The sequence below is a fragment of the Haemorhous mexicanus genome, chromosome 20 (assembly GCF_027477595.1).
Source record: "Haemorhous mexicanus isolate bHaeMex1 chromosome 20, bHaeMex1.pri, whole genome shotgun sequence".
NCBI classification, from domain to species: Eukaryota; Metazoa; Chordata; class Aves; order Passeriformes; family Fringillidae; genus Haemorhous; species Haemorhous mexicanus.
Genome location: NC_082360.1, coordinates 5,635,338 through 5,654,870, shown reverse-complemented (window position 1 = coordinate 5,654,870; position 19,533 = coordinate 5,635,338). Strand labels below are relative to the sequence as shown.

At 46.7% G+C, this 19,533-nt stretch overlaps 1 protein-coding gene across 2 annotated transcripts in view; it reads right to left on the bottom strand.

The window, feature by feature from the left end:
* Positions 1 to 16,523, bottom strand: part of ACSF2 (acyl-CoA synthetase family member 2) — a 36,616-nt gene extending 20,093 nt beyond the window's left edge. Inside the window, exons 1-10 of one of the 2 annotated variants that reach the window (XM_059864703.1) lie at positions 16,331 to 16,523; positions 10,781 to 10,976; positions 8,946 to 9,074; positions 7,942 to 7,995; positions 5,223 to 5,341; positions 4,838 to 5,000; positions 4,339 to 4,434; positions 3,296 to 3,444; positions 2,594 to 2,685; positions 1,445 to 1,521 (exon numbers count right to left, since the gene is read on the bottom strand). In XM_059864703.1, coding sequence (XP_059720686.1) covers positions 1,445 to 1,521; positions 2,594 to 2,685; positions 3,296 to 3,444; positions 4,339 to 4,434; positions 4,838 to 5,000; positions 5,223 to 5,341; positions 7,942 to 7,995; positions 8,946 to 9,074; positions 10,781 to 10,976; positions 16,331 to 16,419 — 1,164 coding nt within the window. In that variant the 5' untranslated portion in view covers positions 16,420 to 16,523. Of the gene's footprint in view, positions 1 to 1,444; positions 1,522 to 2,593; positions 2,686 to 3,295; positions 3,445 to 4,338; positions 4,435 to 4,837; positions 5,001 to 5,222; positions 5,342 to 7,941; positions 7,996 to 8,945; positions 9,075 to 10,780; positions 10,977 to 11,071; positions 11,098 to 16,330 lie in introns of those variants that run through there. The other variant, XM_059864702.1, reaches the window with a different exon arrangement.
* Positions 16,524 to 19,533: the final 3,010 nt, after the last annotated feature.

Here is a 19,533-nt window from a genome sequence, read left to right as displayed (position 1 = left end):
GAGCACAGAGCTGTCCCTGTAAAACCCTACTGCTGGTGCAGCTGAGGTCTGCCAACAACAACAGCCTCATCTGACTCCCAGACCCTCCTGTTTATCCATCACTACTGGCTGCTTCCTCAGCCTTGGGAAGCAGCATGGTACCAAATTAATTTCCTTTAGGGCAATACAAAATAGTCCTTTCCTGGCTCAGCCATTCTGCATGCATCCTTCATGCAAATGGAAGGACATGCCTAGGAAATGTGTCACCTAGAGGGTCACTGACCTCCTTGCTGGTGGCCTGTCCCCCACATGCAGCACATGCTGGTGGCTCTTGCACAGACCTAGGGTGGTGGGACGTGTGGTGGAGCAGCAGGACACATTGCAGCAGACACAGAGCTAGCAAGAGCCCCGTGGAGGACAGAGGCTTAGAGATAAGAAAATGCCAAGTCTTAGTAACTAAGCCAGAAGTCCTCTCTCTGGTCCTCCAGGCTAGCTTATCTCTCTGTGACCCCACAGGCCATTTTCCCTCACCCTTACAACTGGTCAGTTCCTGAGACCTGTTACCCCAATATCAGGGGCTACTTTAGCCCATCCTGGCAGAAGCGCTGTTGCCAGAACCCTTCACAGACCTCCCAATAAACCTCGCTGTGGATTCACTGGGGCTGCCTTCTCTCTCTCTCTCTTCATCTGCTGCCTGAAGCCATTGCCGAGCCAAAGTGCCTTTAGCAAGCTAAGAGCTGAAACTATAAAAGAGCTGAGATCACTAAGAGCTGATAATCACTGACCTTGCAAATGTAGCTGTGGCTGCAGCAGCTTGGGTTTCGGACACCCAGCCTCCGTAAGGCTGAGCTATCCGACCCGAGCCTGCCTGCTCCCTGGGGCACACTGAACCTGCAGGAATCCAGCTGTCTGGCTAGAAGCAGCTCCCGTAGCTTTCTCAACACATGGCCCAGCACATACTGCCCTTCTAGCAGTGCAGCACCAAATGCTGCACACGTGGATGGCACCACTCCCACGACCTGACTCAAGACGTGACAAAAACCATGCAATGAGGTTTTACATCCACAGGAAATCCAGGATGGGGAAAGAAACCAGATAGCTTCGCACCAAGAGGAATACAAGCACCCATCTGCACCAACACGAACCAGCATTGCCTCTGCCACCATAATTCTGGCAGTGTATACAACTGAATGTCAGTAAAAGTTTTGAAACGAGCAGCAAAATTTCACTTAATGACATTGAATGTGATGCCTTGTCTTCTTCTGAAGCTTCTTCCCCAGACACCTCAGCAGCAACCAGGCAGAATCCCCACTTCTGTCTTCCAGGTCCTCTGAGCCTTCCCTGTTCAGCCTGATCCCAGCAGCTCCAGGACCACCAGGTACCACTGTGGTCCAGAGAACCCAAACTCAGTGTCTCACCACGACAAACACCCCTTGCAGGTCTGGTCATTGCCACCACAACTCACCACAAGAGCTGGCATGTGCATCTTGGTGATAATTGTCCTCATGATCTCAGGGGGAACAGAAGAACCTCCAATAATTCCTGGAAGAAAGAGGAAAATACCTTAGAAACTAGCTATTTATTCCCAGGAGTGGTCCTTCAAATGGCTCTCCACTCCCAGATTCAATGCTGGCAAGACCTGTGGGATACACTGGTTCCTGTCAAAATACTTCCTAAATCTTTTTATACAGGTCCTAGTTGTTCTAGAAGCAAAGGCTGCAGCAAGGCCAATTTGCCTTTCTCAACAGGCAAATAAACTCTATAATTCAAACCTAGTCCAACCTACATTTCCCCAAAAATGGAAAGATTCGTAGCAGAAAGAGACACAGTTTTATAGTGGGACAAACACTCTCATGGATCATCACCATAAAACCAAAAACCTTTTCTCTTGCCTTGCACAGAGTAGCCCTTTTGGGAGAGGGTAGATCCCACTGCCACCTGTTCTAACCTAGGATGACAGAGCAAAAGAGCAGGGTAATAGTTGGGCTTTGGAGGGGAACAGGATGAAGACAGGATTGTTTTGCACATAGCAGAGATGATTAGGTAACTTGCTAAAATATTTCCTTATGCCCCAGCACCACCTTCTCTCTGTACTATTATTGTCTCGAAAGGACTGGTGGTCTGTCCAGCTATTTCCAAAGTGGGCTGGGACAAGAGAGGAAGCTCCAGCACATGGTATCACACCCTCCAGCATGGGGATGAATGACTTCAGAAACAAGCAGGAAATTTCAGGTCTGAGAAAGAAATCTGAGCTTGGCTCTGCTTTATGGACTGCACTAGACTGAGACACAGAAAGCACCTGCTGCCACATGGTGGTGGTTGGGGAGACAAGGAAAATCAAGCTGATCCTGACACCTCCCCTTGCAGCTAAAATAGAAAGGTCCTTCCCTAGACTGCCTTCAGATGAAGGAGTCCTAAAATACATAATGATGGAAGGATTCCCCAAGGAAAAGAAATGTGGCATCAAATTAACAGGGGAAACACAAGGCCCATGCAACTAAATTCTTCCCACCAGAAGAGATGTGTGCTCACAAAACTAAAAATATGGCCTCCCAGCAGGGAACCAGAAATATCCTGGTTCTCAGGATTTTTCCATTTGAATTCTGGGACTTACCTCCCTGGAGAGTTGACAGGTCATAGGAGTCAAAGTCTGGCTGGGAGAGAATGTCTATGAACATGGTGGGTGTGCCAAGGAGGAAGGAGCATCTTGAGGAAGAAGGGATAAAAAGGCAAAGCTGCAGAGGTGGAAACTGGGGACAGCCCCAGCTCAGCACCCATCCTGTCCTGTCCCATCCCGTCCTGTCCCATCCCCTCCTGTCCCATCCGGGGCTGCAGAGCAGCAGCATGGAGGCAGGCAGCAGATATGCTGTTCATCAGCATACACAGATATACATCTGCATAAAATACAGAGACATATGTACACTTATGATGCAGACAGCATCTTTTGTTTCCCAAGCTATACTTGAGGAACAATATGGAAACACTATCCCAGCAGCAGAGCTGGAGCTGGAAAAGGAGGGCAGGTGTTCAGTTGTGAAAACACCGCAGCCACAGCAAACCAAGACACCACTATGCTTCCCAACCAAAGCCCTATGGTGACAGGAAGGATTCCTTAATTTCAGGAGAAGGGTGACACACTCCCAAGCACAGCTGAAAAGGCAGACTTTGGTTCCTGAAGTGCCTGTGCAATTGAGCCCAGCAGCAAATCTGCGTCTCCCATTGTGGGAAGAGCACAAGCAAGGTCCTGGCAGATGGGGCAAGGGAAGGAGCAGAGCCACGAGGCCAAGAACTGCTCCTTAGCAAAAGAGGCTCTCACTTCTCTCGAGACACAGCCTCCAGCAGAGCCTTGCCCTCGAAGCTGGGCGATGAGAAGATGCAGGAGGTGCCATGCAGAGCCATCACCATGCAGCCTCCCACCGATGCCAGGCAGTGGTAGAGAGGCGCAGGGAGCCCACAGCGACTCTCCTAGGATCAACCAGAAAACAGTGAGGAGAGGAGACCTCCCAGTGTGTGTTCAGCCCATCTCCCTGCTGAAGAGCATAGATCTGAGCAGTGACATTTTTCCTGATCACCTTGGCTGGAAATCTGACAGTCCGCTGTGCTCCTGTTGGTTGAAAACACAACTGACACATCCTGCCTTTAATAAAAATCAGTTTGGGAAGTTTTTTATGTCAATATTTCATCCTGTAATTTTGCAATGTCTCTTCTTCGCTGGACTCCTTGGTCTGCTATTGCTCATACATTATATACCAAAAGAGATGAATGGGAGTGCTGTGAGAGGCATGAAATATGCAGGACTTGGCACACGCTATTCATTTTATTTTCTTCTTTTTTTAAATCACCAAAGGCTCTGAAGACTGATTGAAACAACTCGCCTATTCTCTGGATCAAAGCTGATGTGTACTTCAGAACTTCAAAAGAAAATATTCGTCTTTAACATTTTTTTAAGAAACCACAAAAAGAGAGGTCATACCCTGATAAGAGTTATAAGACTGTAAATATGACATGAAACCAAGTAATGTAAATCAAATTAAAACCTCAGTCAACAGAAAACAAAGCTAACATCCAGAGTCTTGTAATTATTTGAAATCACTATTCACCAAAATGAAAAATTATTAATTTTGTGTTTTTTCCCCACAAGAAGATAGCATTTTTGCCTAAAAAAAAAAATGTTCACATGAAATTAAAATGAAAGATCAATGAACTCCCTTGAAATGCAAAATGTTGTGCATTAATATCCCTCAATGTCATTTGCAGTAAAACATCCTTCCCTTCCACTGAGTAAAGACCAGCATTTTCCACACGTGGTCTCTCCATTGCAGTGGTGGCCTCCGCAAACGCTGTTCCCACCAAACCCACCTGGTCTGTGATCCCCAGCCTCAGACCAACCAGATTGGCATTATTCACAATGTTCCTGTGGGAGAGGGTGGCTCCTTTAGGGCTTCCCGTTGTTCCCTGGAAGACACAGGGAATTATGCAAAAACACCACCTTTTCTGAGGATGAGCTCCAGGGGAGATTCCCCCTGGCAGACTCTGGGGTGATCTTTCACTTTCTTCTCCTATCAGACCTGGGAGACTGGTTTTACTTTTTAAACAGCATCTGAATCCCAAAAAATAGCCCAATTTCAGCTGAACAGAGTTCACCTGGCACTGTCTCATCTCCCTTGACGAAGGGCTGAACAAAAAGAATGGGAGAAGGGGAAATAGTAGAACACTTTTTCCCTCCTACTGCAGAAGCTGGAAGCTTGGTCTCAGAGGAAAACAGGAAGAAAAAGTGATGTGTGGCATTGCACACATCTTTCCCTGTGTTCCCAGTGAGGAGCCCAAGCCCAGGGCATGGAGCTGGCAGGGCACCTACCGAAGTGAACTGGATGTTGATGGGCTCATTGCAGGACAGCGTCTGCTGCACAGCCCTGAGCTGCTTCAGGTGGCTGCTGTCCCCAGCCTGCATCACTTCATCCATGTGAAAGGTGCCAGGCAGCTTCGAGTCACACATGATGACAATGGACAAGTCAGGAAGCCTGGCAGAGAGAAAAATACCATCAACAATAATAGAACAAGGAGAAAAGTGCCCAGACAGGCACACACTGGTCAGGGCAAACCTCTGGGCCAGCCTAAATTGTTCTCTTCAGATGAGACCTCCTGTGAATCCTTCAGCAAAACCTGTGTTGTGCAGCTGAGGGGACACAAGGCAGGACATGGCTGTGAGGTCAGAGCACAGACACCAGATGTTCCTAACTCACCTTTTGCTCTTTATTCCCCCTGGACTGCATTTTTCTAGCTCAGGACATGATTGCTTTAGAACATCATAGTATTTCTGTGTTTTAAATTGATTGGGAAACACCAGTGCCTTACAGCCAACCTGTGAAGGGAGACAGAAACTCATGAACAGTCCTGTTGGGTTGATCTTCAGGACATGATAAAGAGCAGCCACCCCCAGTACAGGAACAGGGAGGTTCCCCAATGACTAAAGCAAATGAGCCCTTACAGCTGTGCATTCCCAAAGCAGTGCTGTGCTGTTTTTGCACACCCAGCATCCCAAGCCTGGATCCAGCTGTGCAGCCAGTACTTTGCTCTTCCTCAGTGCTGGATTCAGGATGATTTTTGCTGGTCAAGAAATTAGAGCTGTAGCCTAAGGTTCCCTCCTTGCCCAGGAATGACACCCTTCGTTGTGAGCACAAGGTAAACAACTGATTTTTCAGATTATGAGTCTCAAACCTAAAAAAATGCCCAGTCCCAAAATATGAATAAATAAATAAATAAAGTTAAAACAAATTAATTTGTGTTGATCTGGAATGAGGATTTTTGAGGAAATTTGGAAAAACAAGGACTACTAAAATCTGCCTCTAAGATCAAGCCAAGCTTTTTTTGTGGAATTTTTGAGGTGTTCCTTTTCCTAAGAATTTTCCACCTCTTTTTAAAGCACTAGCTATTTTGAAAATGAAAACATTTTTCATTCAACCCTTGCATTTACATAGTCCTAAAACAAAACACCTTAATTACTCCAAGAATTTTTGTTTCTTTTTCAGCAGTGGAGATTTTGCTGAATTTGACCCAGATTTGCAAACTGTTTTTGTCTTCCAAAAAATGTATTTGTGTCAAAAAACCTATTTACATATTTATGCCACTGTTCTCATTATTCTCCCAGAGTCTGGGAAATAAGGAGACAAAGGCTACTCCAATAAATTATTTGTAAGTACCCTCTGGGCTTTGTCAGAAAGGAAGATAATCATTTGCTCTATTTTCTGGAACAGGCTGTCCAGAACCCAGGGGACTGAGGCTGTTTTGGGCCTCTGCAACTTTTTACTGCTAATTCCTTGAAACTACAATTCTGGTTGAACCAGTTCTGAAAAATAGATGCTGTGTGGGGAGAGAAGGGCTGGTTGAAGGGCTGATGTTGTACAAGATAAAGAGTCACTGGTTGGGCCTCTCCCACTTGGTCTCAACCTGAATGGCACCACACCTGTCTTCAAAGAATGTAAAATACGAAATCTCGACATCAGTTTGCTTTTACCAAAAATACCTACTGTATTTCCAGGGCTTGCTTTTACCAAGCCCTGGAAATACAGTAGGAATCCAAGGAATGGTTATTCTACACATATTTCCATAGACACCAATCAGACTGCACAGATGGACAGGATCCAACAGGAAAAGCCCTAAAGTCTTCAGAAATTTTATTATGCAAATAAACACAAACAAATCTTTAGGGTGATGAGGAACTCCAGAGATTCCAGTGTCAAAGGCGCATAATAAAGCTGGGAATGCTGGCAAATCTGGAAGGGCAAGACAGGAGCAATTCCCAATGGAGCTGAAGCACATTTCTGCTCTTATCCCATCAACATTCCAGATTACATTAGAGAAGAAAATCAGAGGAGATGAAAACAAAAGCCTTGCTGGGGAAAAAGGGAAGAACTGAGTTGCACATTCCAGTAGGACAGAGAAGCCCAAGGACAGCCAGCCCCAAAGAGATGGTGCTCCACTGCAGCAGTGGGTTCAATCCCTATGCATCAGAACAGGAGTGACCAGCAGGACTGCTGAGAGGATTAAAGAAAGGATGAAACAAGAATTCAAATTGCAGCGCAACAACCCATTACACAGTTACTGATACAAAAGAAATTTGCTAAAATTATCCACTTTCTAGGTAAAACTAACTTGGGTGCTGCTGGGAACATTCAGAAGTGGCTCCCTCTCTTCTAATATCAGCCTTTCATTTATAGCTGAACAAATCACAATGAAAAAATTAGCTGCTTAATCTTAATTTTTAAGATTAAGCAGATTATTAAATATTTGATGGCTTAATTTTTAGCCATCAAATATTTAATAATCTGAATTCCTCATTATTTGAGAAAGGGAGCCTGAACAGTTTAAATTGATCAGTGCTCTGCATGTCACAAACTCAAACCCAGGCAGGTATTCAAGGGTAGGTGAGGCAGCAGGATCAGACAGCAGAGAGATGTTAAACAGTGGCAATACCTAGGACTTAAACCAGCTTAAATCCAAGACCAGCCAGCCTCAGACAAACCTGGGAAAGAGAAATCAAGCTACCAAGTAGACTGGTCCTTTCTGAGGTAAAAATGAGGTTCTTTCTAAAGTTCTACTTTCAAGGTTGAGATCCCAGCTGGTGATTTTTGCCCTGAGCAGGAGGGGCATAGAGGAGGTATCAAGTCCTACATTTTCTTCCCTCATTCCCTGGTAGATGATTGCTGACAGGGGGAGGCTGGGTTGGGGTAGTACTGGCAGTACCTGGCTGTTAACAGAGAGAGAGGGATGAGAAGAATACATCTAACAGGGTGGCAGCCACAGCAAGAAATGTGGCCACAGAATTGCAGCTTCATCCCCTGTACACATCCAACATCAGCCCTACTCTCCAGCCAGCTCTTCCTGTACACTCAAATCTTAAGCAGCTCATCTGCACCATGTCCCAACCAATCCCCTTCAACAGATAGTTCATGCCATACAAACCTTCCTCAGCACAAACTCCAGCTCAGAGGCCTGGTAGGCTGGATTCACAGATACCTGAAGAGCCAGAAACAAGAATTTGATCACCTTCTTGCCTTGAACATGCTCCTCCCTAGCACAGACTCCAACAGAAAAGTTCCTCCAGGGTTAAGCCACACTCAGAGCATCCCCTCCAACACAGAACTAACAGCTCACCACCACAGGGATTCCACACTCACAGAAAATATACCTGAATTCTGTGTTTGTGTGAAAGAAAACAATTGGAAAAGAGATTTATGTGAGATCACATAGTCAAAACAGAGCTTCAGGAACAGAAACCAGACCTCCTGTCTCACAGGAGTTGATCCAGTTGATCTAGCTGATCCAATCCACTAAACTAGATCAAAATTCTTGTGCAAGTCAGGTTTCCTGATGGACAACCGTGATGACACCTTCTACCCAGCTCTCCACAGAGTGGCCACTGGAGTTAAGTTCACCCACAGGTTCCACACTCTTCCACCCTATTCCTGCAGACACTGGAATGAACCAGGTTGGAGGCAATGGAGCAGAAGGCAGGGTACAGACCTCAACACAGTACACTGCCTAAATAAGGTGTATTTTGGTCATGCTATCAAATGAAAATTGGCTTTAGACATATGCAGCCTGGACGAAATTTTTACGTGAGCCTTTGTTCCATGGAGCAATACATTTCAAAGGGATCCAACCAGTTGGTAACTGGTTAGAACAGCAACATCCCACATAAAAATGGTCTTGTAGAGAAAAGCACATCTCCTATTAACAGCTGTTGTAAGCACTATTTTGCTTCTCCTCCCTCTGCAGCCTGCTTCCCTACAGAGTGGAGGACAAAGATGCAGAGAGCTGCACAGGTCTTCCTTAAATAATTGATTCAGCTATAGATGACATGCCAGGTAAGAGCATGGAAAAACAAACTTTAATCTCCAGTATTTCCTATTGCTTCTTTGTCTCTATTTCCTTTCCCAATAGAATGCTAAAAGCAAACTCCTTACCAGGATGATTCCTGCCTGGGCAGTTGCAAACTGCATAAGAACCCACTCATATTTATTGGGTCCCCACATCCCCAGCCGGTCTCCCTTCCTCAGGCCAAGGGCCAGAAGTCCAGCTGCTGCTTGGTCCACCTGAAAAATACAAGAGCCTGAGGATCACACACAGGATGCAGAGGGGGATATTGGTCTCCAGGAACTGCTTTCTGGAAAAAAGCATCATCTTTGTAACCGAAATGCAACAGACTGTGTCTCCCCAGAACAGTCCATCAGCCCATGCCTGCAGCAGCTTCTGAACCTGGAGCACAGACCAGCCCCTGCTCAGAAGGTTGGCTGAAAGCATAAAAATAACAAACCTGGAACAATACAACAAAGCAGGAAGGAAATCAAAATAGGCAATTATGTTGTTGCAAGTTACTTCTTGTCCAAAGACTATTTATTGCCAAGTTTCTCATCAATTCATCTTAGGACCAAGCCTTGCTCATATGCTGGGCCCATCCACACTGTTGGATCTGCCTTCCTTCTGGGTATCACTTCCTTCAAAAAGGATTTGGGTGAAGAAAATTTTATCAAGTGATTTTTGGTAGTTCTGGGTTCCTGTCCTCAAAAGTCCTGTGAGGAGTGACTGGGGAAGTTGGAGGGGCTCAGCCTGGAGAAAAGGAGGATCAGAGGGGACCTTCTTCCTCTCTACAACTCCCTGACAAGAGTGCAGCCAGGTGGCAGTCAGTCTGCTCCCGGGGAACAAGGTTCAGGATGAGAGGAAGTGGCCACAAACTGTGCCAGGCTAGGGTCAGGCTAGAAACAGGAGGAATTTCTTCACTGAATAGGTTATTAAATATTGGAAAGGACTTCCCAGCGAGGTGTTGGAGTCTCTGTCTCTGAAGGCATTAAAGAAACAACTGGATGTTGCACTCAGTACTCTGACCTACTTGACAGCATTGTGATCGGCCAAAGTCTCAGACTTTGAAACCTTTTCCAACATTAATGATTCTGTGATTTGTTAACTCAAGTTCAGGCACTATATGAACAACTACTTTATTTTGCAGGGTGGTAAGCATGTTTCAGGTTCACAAATGTATGTATAAATACACTGAGGCATTCAGGAAAGGTTTTATAGTCTTGTTAAGTTCTCAAATGAATTTATAAAATCTGCCTTGTAGGAGATAAGAATCTAAGGAATAATTTGATTTAGATCTGAATTATGGCCTACTTCTTAAAATTAGGGTGAATACAGCTAATCTTGTTTATGTGAATGGATGTGACCAAAACCATAGTAAGCCTAAAAACCTACCAAACAATTCTTTCCTATCAAAGATCATATCATACATTTATTAGAAACTTTCCAGGTAGTTAGTCCCTCCATTTCAAAAACAGAGAACCATATATTCGTCTATGCACACACCCACACACATCTGTGCATATGATATTGAGCCCTAGTCCTTTACTTTGCTCCATTGCCTTCATGCTTGGATAAAAACCTTCCCCACACTCAGGACCTCAGATAACCAGAGAGACTAATCCAAAATGTGGAGTCTACTCCAATAGAGAAAAACACCATGACTCAGCCCATAACCCATCAGATACGTATGAAGTATGAATGTTCATTATGGGATGTTAGCTCATGCTTCCCCCCTTTCATCCCAAGGCTCGGAGAAGGATGAAGGCAGCACATGCCCATCGGTGCATGCTGGAAATGCGCTGCTCCCTCTGCAGAAGCATGAAGGGCCACACGCAACTGATCTCAGTCCTGAGCTGAGCAATGAAACTGAGCAATGTTTCCCATTCCTCCATCACACCTGCTGCTGTCATCCAATCACCTGAGGGATGAACAAGGCACTCACCTCCTCTTTGAACTGAGCAAATGTCTTCCGAACCCCATCCCGGCAGAAGACCAAGGCCTCACGGTCAGGAAAGCGCTCCACGGTCTCCTCCAGGCACTGGCCCACGGTTTTGTCAAGCAGGGGAATGTCTGTGGGTCCCTGGATGTAGCTGTTGGTCACCTTGGGAGACACAGAGGGCACCTTTGTGTGCAGGGCACTGGGAAAAAAAAAGAAGAGGCTATTTAATATATCCTGTCAATACAGTTCTCCCCATCTGGAGGGATTATCAGCCTGCCAATGGCATTGGAATACCTGATGCACATTCCTGCACCAGTGGGAAGCACAGGCAGCTGCTTCAGTGGGTCAGGATCAGGAAGACTTCCAAAAGGACTTGGAAAGCTTATGCAGTGGCTTGGGGCACATGGACAACCTTGGTACCGCCAAGGCACACACATGTGTGTCTATGCCAGCAGGCAGAACAGGCAGAGCCTCCATCCCTCCATGGGAGACCTGGTGGGGAAGGAGCCTGCACCAGCCCTGTAGAGCTGGCACAGCCGGGTCCTACCATCATTCACCTGCACTGAAAACTACACAGACATACCAGCATGCCTGGACAGAATATGGGCTCTGCAGTTCACAGAGAGATGGCAACTGGGCTTGGTCTTTCTGCAACATTAAAAAGTATAAGTAGCTGTGAAGTAACACAACCAAAACAGTTTGTAGATAAATTCTCCCAACTGGCTGAAAAGAGCAAACAAATGAGAGAGAGAGAATTAAAATTAAAGAGGTCATTCTTCAAAACAATCAGCAGAGAAGAGTCTAATCCTGCAGAATTAAAACTGTTTAGAAGAGTTCAGAGAAGCTAAGCTGTAACTGAGGTGTCCACAAAGGAATGTTCTGTGTTTACAACAGCAATCAGCTGTACACCGTCCATCTCTGACAGCTGGAATGCAAAGAGTTTATGGAACTGAAACAGCATCAATAAAAAGAGGAGCTACCAGCAAGATAAGGGGGGAGAAGTGCAGAGGCAATACCACAGAAGGGAGGAGATGGCCCCCACTGCAAATTTGAGACAGGTGGGAAGGAGGAGAGCAGGGATGGGTTTGAGAAGTACAAACCAGGCAGGGTAGAAGCACTGAGACATTGTGCTGGAGGCCAAGGGGGAGGTCAATGAGTCAAGAGAAGCAACAATAGAAAAATCATTTTAAAATCATTAAGGCTTTCTCTGAGGTCTGATCATCGGTGGAAATGCAGCAATGTCCCCTTGAACCACAGCTCCTAAGCACTGCAGTTCCTACCTTGGTTTCTCTCTCCATTTCCTACAAACCTCTCTCTACTCCAGCAGCCACCTCCTACCATGCTGTCTTCCTCCCCAGGCAGCCCCCTATGTTCTCTGTCCCTCCTCATTTCCTCTCTGCCTTTCTCCTGACTTCAGCTCCTTCATTCCAACATCAGGAGACAACCAGGAGGGACAGGGCCAAGGTACATTTGTAGGGTGCATAGCACAGAGGCTGTGTATAATGCAGTGTATAATGGGGAAATCCCTGCCTTAAAGAGGAAAAATAGCTCAGCCTAAATGCCCATCTACTATGGTATCAATATTCTACAAAGACTTGATGTTACTGCGACAAATTATTTGTTTTCTTGCCCACAAGAAACAAGCCTGAGCCAGCAGTTGCCTCCTATGTGGAGTGAAAAGTGGTGTTCAGGGAACAAAAGCTAGATTTTACCTTCGGGGGAGTACAGCTCCAAGAGACAGTGAATGACCTAACCCTTTTCCCTCCACTGCTCTTCGGCAGAGGGAGCATTGCACAAACTCCCACAGGCTCTGTTCAGACATCCCCTCTCACCGAGCTCTTGGGCAACTCACATCAAGGCTGTAAGACTGCCTGAGGAGGAGGGAGGACAAGTGCTGAACTGAACTTCATTTTATTGCTTGAAAACTCCGGGGCAAAGCATGTGTATAAGCAAGGAGATGAAAGTCAGCTCTGAAGAAAGGCCTTTATAACATCGGTTCTATAAATCAAAAACTAGAAAAAATTTTACCTAAAGCAAGGGCAGGATGAATACTCCTGGGAGAGCAGTAAAAGCCAGTACAGCCACCCACAGCCATTTGCTGGTTAAAAGAGACTGAAGAAGTCCCTGACCCCTGTCATAGCTCACGAGGGCGGATGAGGAACCCTCAGGTTGTTTGTTAAAACGCTTAATGGGGCCAGCCACACTCTCATCTCCCTCAAGCCAAGTCACCTCTGGTGTCAGCAGAGCTTGTCCCTAAATTCCTCACCCAGGAAGGGCTGGAGAGGGCAAGGAGCAGCTGCTGAGCTGGTTGTGCAAGAGCTCTTCCCTCCAGCATCATCTCAGGAGGCACTAGGAGCCAAGCAGGCTCAGCACTGGGAAAAATAAACAACAAAAGTCCATCACAAAAAGAGACTGCAGAGAGGAAGAAATATTATAAAATTCAGATGGAGAAAATTCAATCAGAATCCAAAGTGACCAGCTGAAACAGTCTCCTGCTCTCTGCAGTCACCCTTCAAAGAGGTACTCACCCAGCCCTGCACTGCCAGTGAAAAGTGGAATATCTTACACTGTCATGCCTTGGCAAAGCATTACACAGATCAGGCTCTCTGGGCTTACTGGCTCAGTATTTTCCAGACCTGAAGAGCCAAAAGGTTTCACTGACTTTTCAGAACCAGACTTTTATGCTCAATGCAAGAAGGCACAAATCTCCAGGTTTCATAGTTTGGGTTCCTCCCTACCCCCAAACAAGAGGATGAAAGTGCATCAAAGAGTAGTAAAAGATAACATTACAAAGCCACATGCTGAAAAATACTGAGAAAATATGGGAGTATTTCACACTGTGAACACAGTTTGCCCTCAGAGGTCCCAAGTATTCACATTTTCAAATTAAAGCATCAGCAAATTATGAGTCTGAAATGAGAGGCTAAGAAGGCTAAGATATCTCATGCTCATAAGCCAGTCACTGACTCCTCTCAAAGCACTAACTCACATAATTTCTTCAAATGCATTAAAGCAAAATTCTCAGCTACCATTGAGTCTGAACTCCCCAAATTCTGGTCTGACATTCCCATCTGCTTCAGCATTTCTGTATCGCTTTGACAGTGGCAGAAGTGAAATGTGTGGGATAAAACACAGCAGCCTTTTGGAAGAACTGAGGGTCAGGAGTGGAATGAAGGAGGCAGACACAAGTTATGTTCATTATCAGCAGCATCATGCTGGAAATCACATAGGGCTGGTCTCCCTCCTGCCTACAGCCAGCAGCAAGTGTATCTTGAATCTGATCTGAGAGAATGTATCAAAAGACCTCTAGAAAGAAAGAGTCCAAAGGATTTAGAAATAATCTCTGTGTTCATCTTTGTTACAGAAAACAAGCAATTCACCCTTCACCTCTTCCTACAAAGCATCTGGTGCTGCTGGAAATAAAACAAGACCCATGGTCTGATATTACACTAGCTCTCATTTCTCTGACTCAGCCAAAGGAGAGCAGATAAAACTCTGCTTGCTCTTGGGTGTCAGCACTGTAAACCATGGCTTTAGGAGAGCACATGCCTTTTGTTAGCAGCACGTTTCAGCAGCAAGACAGCCTGCAAATGAGCCAGCCTAATCCACAGGCTGTTCCCACAAAACTCCAGAACCCTCGAGTTCAGCAACACAGCTTAACAGAGAGACATCAGAGATCTGGGAAGAATGCATCCTCCTCCTCTTCCCAGCAAAAGGCAGGAGAGCAGCCAAATCCCAGCAAACCCAGAGCTCTTCTGCCTGATGGCAGGGAGAAGAAATGATAAGACTGAAGCAAACACTCTGGCCTAATCCTAGAAGCTGTTTGCATTTTTCTCTAAACAGCCCCAGTCAACAGTCTGGAGTTGTTGACATAAGATAACCAGCTCTGTTTTCACCTTTAACTCTTTACCAGTTTGTACAGAAATTATCAAAAGGGATGAGAGAGAAAACAAGGGAGTATAAGCTCCTGTCCCCTTTGTAATGTGAAGGACACTGACCTGCCCTGTGGTGCCATCACATCTGCACCTGTGGGAAATTGTCCAGAGCTTGGGAATTGTCCCAAAAACAGAGTTCATACTTTGAGAGGTTCACAGATTCTGCCAGTTCCTTTGCTCATGGACATCTACCAAGAGCATCTCTCCCCAAAACAAGAGCTTTTGCGTCTTTTCTGTAATATGACTGCAATTAAAGGGTGATGAAAATTAACTCTGCTCTGTCCTCACTTCTGTTTTAATCTATTGACTAAAGAGTTAATCAGATACATACAACTTTTTTAAAATATTATTATTATTTTCGTTTAAGGAGAGATCAAGCTCCCAGAGTTTTCAGACTCCTCCTACAGCAACTTTCTGGTTTTGCTTTCCACTGTACCTCCCTGCCCTCTGCACTCTCCCTGCCAAAAGGATAAACAAGCCTAGGAGCAGAATTCAATAAACTTTTTTTATAACATTACTAGAGTTTACTCTCTAAATACATGCTTTCTCTCTCCAAGGGCTTTGTGTCCCTCAGTTTCAATTCTGGGCTGGAATGAGCTGCAGTGAACGCTGTCATGCTTCCTTCCTCATCCTATTTCCTAAGAACAGATTCTGAGAAGGCAATCTTCACAAACCTATGATGAAGTGGCTTCACCACTTCACTCCTAATGTCAAACTAGCTGAAAAAACCCACCTAAACCCCATCTGTAAAAAAAAACAAGGAATGGCCCACCTGGTTCTTGGAATTGCTCACTGGAAGTCATTGATCCCAGTGATTACCACCCTGAATATCAGCTAATCCTTCAGAGCCTTTCTCAAAACCAGATACTTCCCATTTCTTTTTTACTTCCCTTTTTTTTTTTTTTTCCATGAACTTGCTCCAAGAGGCAGCACTGAAGAAAAGCCAGGCAAAGAACTGGCTTGACTTCCAAACCCCCAGAGCTTCTTGGTGTCCTGGACCTGCAGGGTCACCCAGCTCCCTGGGGGCTGCAGGACCACAGGGGGACAGGGACACTGACTGCAAGTCAGAGCCCTGAAGGAGGATGGGGAAGTGATTTGATACGTTTCACATTGCTGCAATCTAGATGGAGCTGCTGCACAAAGTTCAGCCCTTGCCATGCCTCCACTTCCCTTTGCCTGTGGTTCAGGACTCATGCCTGCCCCTGGCACACTCCCAAGCTGGGGCGAAGCAGATCCAGGGATACAGCCTGCCTTCTGCCACTTTGGAGGGGTTTTAGGGGAGCCAAGGGTTACACACAGAGATGAATATGCCCTCCCTGCATACAGCCACTGGCCTAGCTGGACACCCACAGCGCTCTGCAGCTTCCCTATAGGCCGCCATCACACATGGTCTCCATCCTCTGCAGCCTCTGTGCCCTACAGCTTCCCAACCCCAGAGCCCTCTGCCACCTATAGCCCCCATACCTTCTCATCCACAGGCCCCCTATCCCCTACAGCCCCCTTTCCCCTTTGATTCCTATCAATTTAGCCCCAGTCCCCTACAGCTACCCACCCGCTATAGCCCCACAGCCCTCTACCCACTATAGCCCGCACCCCCCGCTCCCCAGCCCATCCCTACCTGCCCCGCGGGGCTCCCCGCCGCTCGCCCGCCCGGCGCAGGAGCTGCAGCCCGCGCCGGGGCAGGGCTGCCAGACGGGCCGCGGCCATTCCGTCAGCGGTAGCAGCACCCGAGCACCCGGCAGGCCCCGACCCGGCCCGTTCTGTCCTGTCCCGTCTCGTTCGGCCGCTCGGTGCCCGGGGCGCAGCACTCCTTGGCCCGCCCCGGCCCCGCTCCGCCCCGCCCACGGCTCCCCGCGGCCCCGGGACCCTTCGCCGGCCGGGAGGAGGCAACGGTGGGAAGGGAAGCAGAGAAAGCGTCCGCCCTGCCCGGTGTGCGAGAGGAACTGGTGGCTCAGACGGAACCCCCACAGTCCCGCTGGGCACCTGCCCCGTCCTCTGCCGGTCCCCAGCCCAAGATGTCCATCACAATTTCTTCCCTGTACGTTTCCACTCCATTATCCCTTCTTCCCAGCCTGTTCCATCAGTCTGACCCAACCACTGTTACGCCCCAAATAAGCCCCTCGACTCAAATGAGTAGAGATGGACTTTGGTGCAAGATAACCACCATCATTTGCCTCCACCTGTCTCCCATTGTATCACTTGGTGCCCTAGCCCTGTTGAGTCACTATCTGGCCTCCACCCTATCCCCTCGATGAGTTATCAGTTGGCACCCCACTACTGCCTTTAGGAACTCCCTCTGGAGGAGAAGAGACCAACTAGGAACTGCAGAGCTGCTCCAGGGCTGGGCAGGCTGAGACCCCCCTCACCTAAGTGTAGAGGTGTGGGCAGGCACCAGGTAAGGAGTGTGGTGCTGCTGAGCTCTGCAGCAGCACTGATACTGAAGAGGTGACACAGTTTATTTGTATCACATCAAGCACAATGGTGCTGACGGACAAGAGCATAAATATCAACCTCAGAATGGTGAATCTCAGACATCAAAGCCAAAAATGTGCTTGTAACAGACTGAAATACCAACTGCCACCAGATCTCTAGTGTCTGACACTTTTAGAAATTAAAGATTTTCCCCAATGTGCATCTAGTTCACAAGGAATTTGTTTGGTGGCAGCAGTGACAATGTCTTCTTTGTTAGGGAAAGGGAGAGTTTTTTCCCTTGAAATGTGAAAAATTGGCCTTGGCGGCAGAGGGGTCACAGAGATCTTCAAAGAGTCTGGGAATGGTCTCCAACCCCAGGCTGGCATGGTCAGCTCAGGCCCAGTAAGGATTGCTAGATTACAATTAGATCTACTATGTTCCTCACTTCCCTCAGCATTTCCTGCTCCCTTCTCCTTGCTAATGTTCTTGCAACCCCTGACAGAGTGCACAGATGTGCCTTGTGCTATGCTTTGTCTTTGTCTTGTGGAGTTTCAAAGTCTTTCTAGTCTACATGCACGGAGTCTTTCTAGCCTCTTCCAGTCAGTCCCACTGAACTCAGCAGCAAGGTGAGTTTTTGGATTCCCACAGGGAATGTAAAGCTGTGTGACATCTGTGGCCAGAAGTTGTCCTTCCACTGTTTGGCCAGAGCAGAGCAACTGTCTTTGTGCTGATGGAGCATCAGAGCTCTCGGTATTGTATAACCACAGAGGAAAAAAATTTTGATGCCAACCTGTAATAAATAAAAATAAAAATTACTTTTGGCTTGATCTTCCCACATTATTATCATTAGGCCAGAGGGTGAATCCCGGTTAAAGAAAGAATTAAACCATGAATTATGCAGAAATTAATGTGATCTTAACATTTGGGTACATTTATTTGAGATTGTAGTAGTTTTGGCTAGAGAGGAAAGCAAAGGACCCCTGAAGCAGTAACATTTCCTTGCATAAGGTACACCATTGCATAAGGTACCATTCATTTCTAATCAAGATTTTAAAATCTGTTAATCACAAGTAAGTAGGTATGTTTTGTAACCATCTACACCCTTGTTTGGTTTTGCTAGGAGCCAATGGCTCTTGGATTTGTGGAAACACGGATTTCAGTCTCTGTAGCATTGCATTGACAAAAACCTTTCCCAGATATGCAGAGGGTCTTGCTCAGGCCCCCTCAGAGCCCCTCTGGGTTTTGTTCTCCAGAGCAGGACTGTATTTGGTGCCTCCCAGCCATGGAAGGGAACAGCACAGCACATCACATGAATCCCTCGCTGGCTCAGGGTAACAAGGGATCAGTAATCAGCTGCCTGCCTTGGAGATTTGGCTTCCCCACCACTCTCTGGACCAAGTCTTCTCCGGCCCTTTTCTCCAACAGCAAACATTATTGTGAAAAGCTGAGGTATGGGGGGAGATTCTTGGATAAGTAGACCTTGCTCCTCTCTGTAATTTCTGATCACATATGGAAGAACAATAACATGCTCTGAAAAACTTTCATCATCTCCTGGACAGGAGCACCTCAACCTCAGGCAGACTTTATTGTAGTTCCTATGAGGCAAATCCTTGTGTGCTGCTTTGGGGTGGCTTTATTCAGAGAATCCTGTGGCCTTAGTTACCTCAGTAGTGAGCTAATGCTGGCTTCTGGGTGTTGGAAGAAATTCACTGGCAGCTTAAAAACAAACTAATGCATCCAGAGGGTAGATGTGCTGCAGTAGTGGAAACATCTTTGCAATGTGTATTTGTGATGTTTGTCCCAAACATCACAAACAGCACAGAGGTCAGGAAATGGTTAGTCCTTGCTGTAATCCCAGTACCAGGTAACACTAATCTGGCTCTGCTCCAGGCTCCTTTCTCTTTCACTGACTTTCTCCACAGACTCCACAGAGAAGAGTGCTCTGCTCCTGTGGGACTGAAGCCTTGGGAGCAAAGCAGGAATATCCATTAAGTGTTCCTCCTGTGACGAGACATTGTGGGGTAATGTAATAGCCCAACTGAGAGGGAATTCTCCCCCTGGATTAGGGAGAGTGTGGACAGATATAAGCAGCTGTATCAGATATTGCAAAACAAGGTACACATCCCTAGGTTTCTGTTGGGATTATTGGCCATAAACTGGTTGGTTCTGTGCATGGTGGTGTGTGTCAGGAGATGTGACTGGATGCAAAACCTCCCCTACTCATGGGTCTTGGCTGGGAGTTCTCCTGCCTTCTGCAGGGCTGTTTCAGGTAGCCCAGATCTAAACTACTGCCAACCTGGCCAGGGTTCCAGGGGTGGTGGGACAGCTGCAAGAATGCCCTGAGCTATGCCAGTGTTTCCCAAAATAAGCTCTGCCACCCAGTGTGCAAAAGGCCAACCCACACCCAGA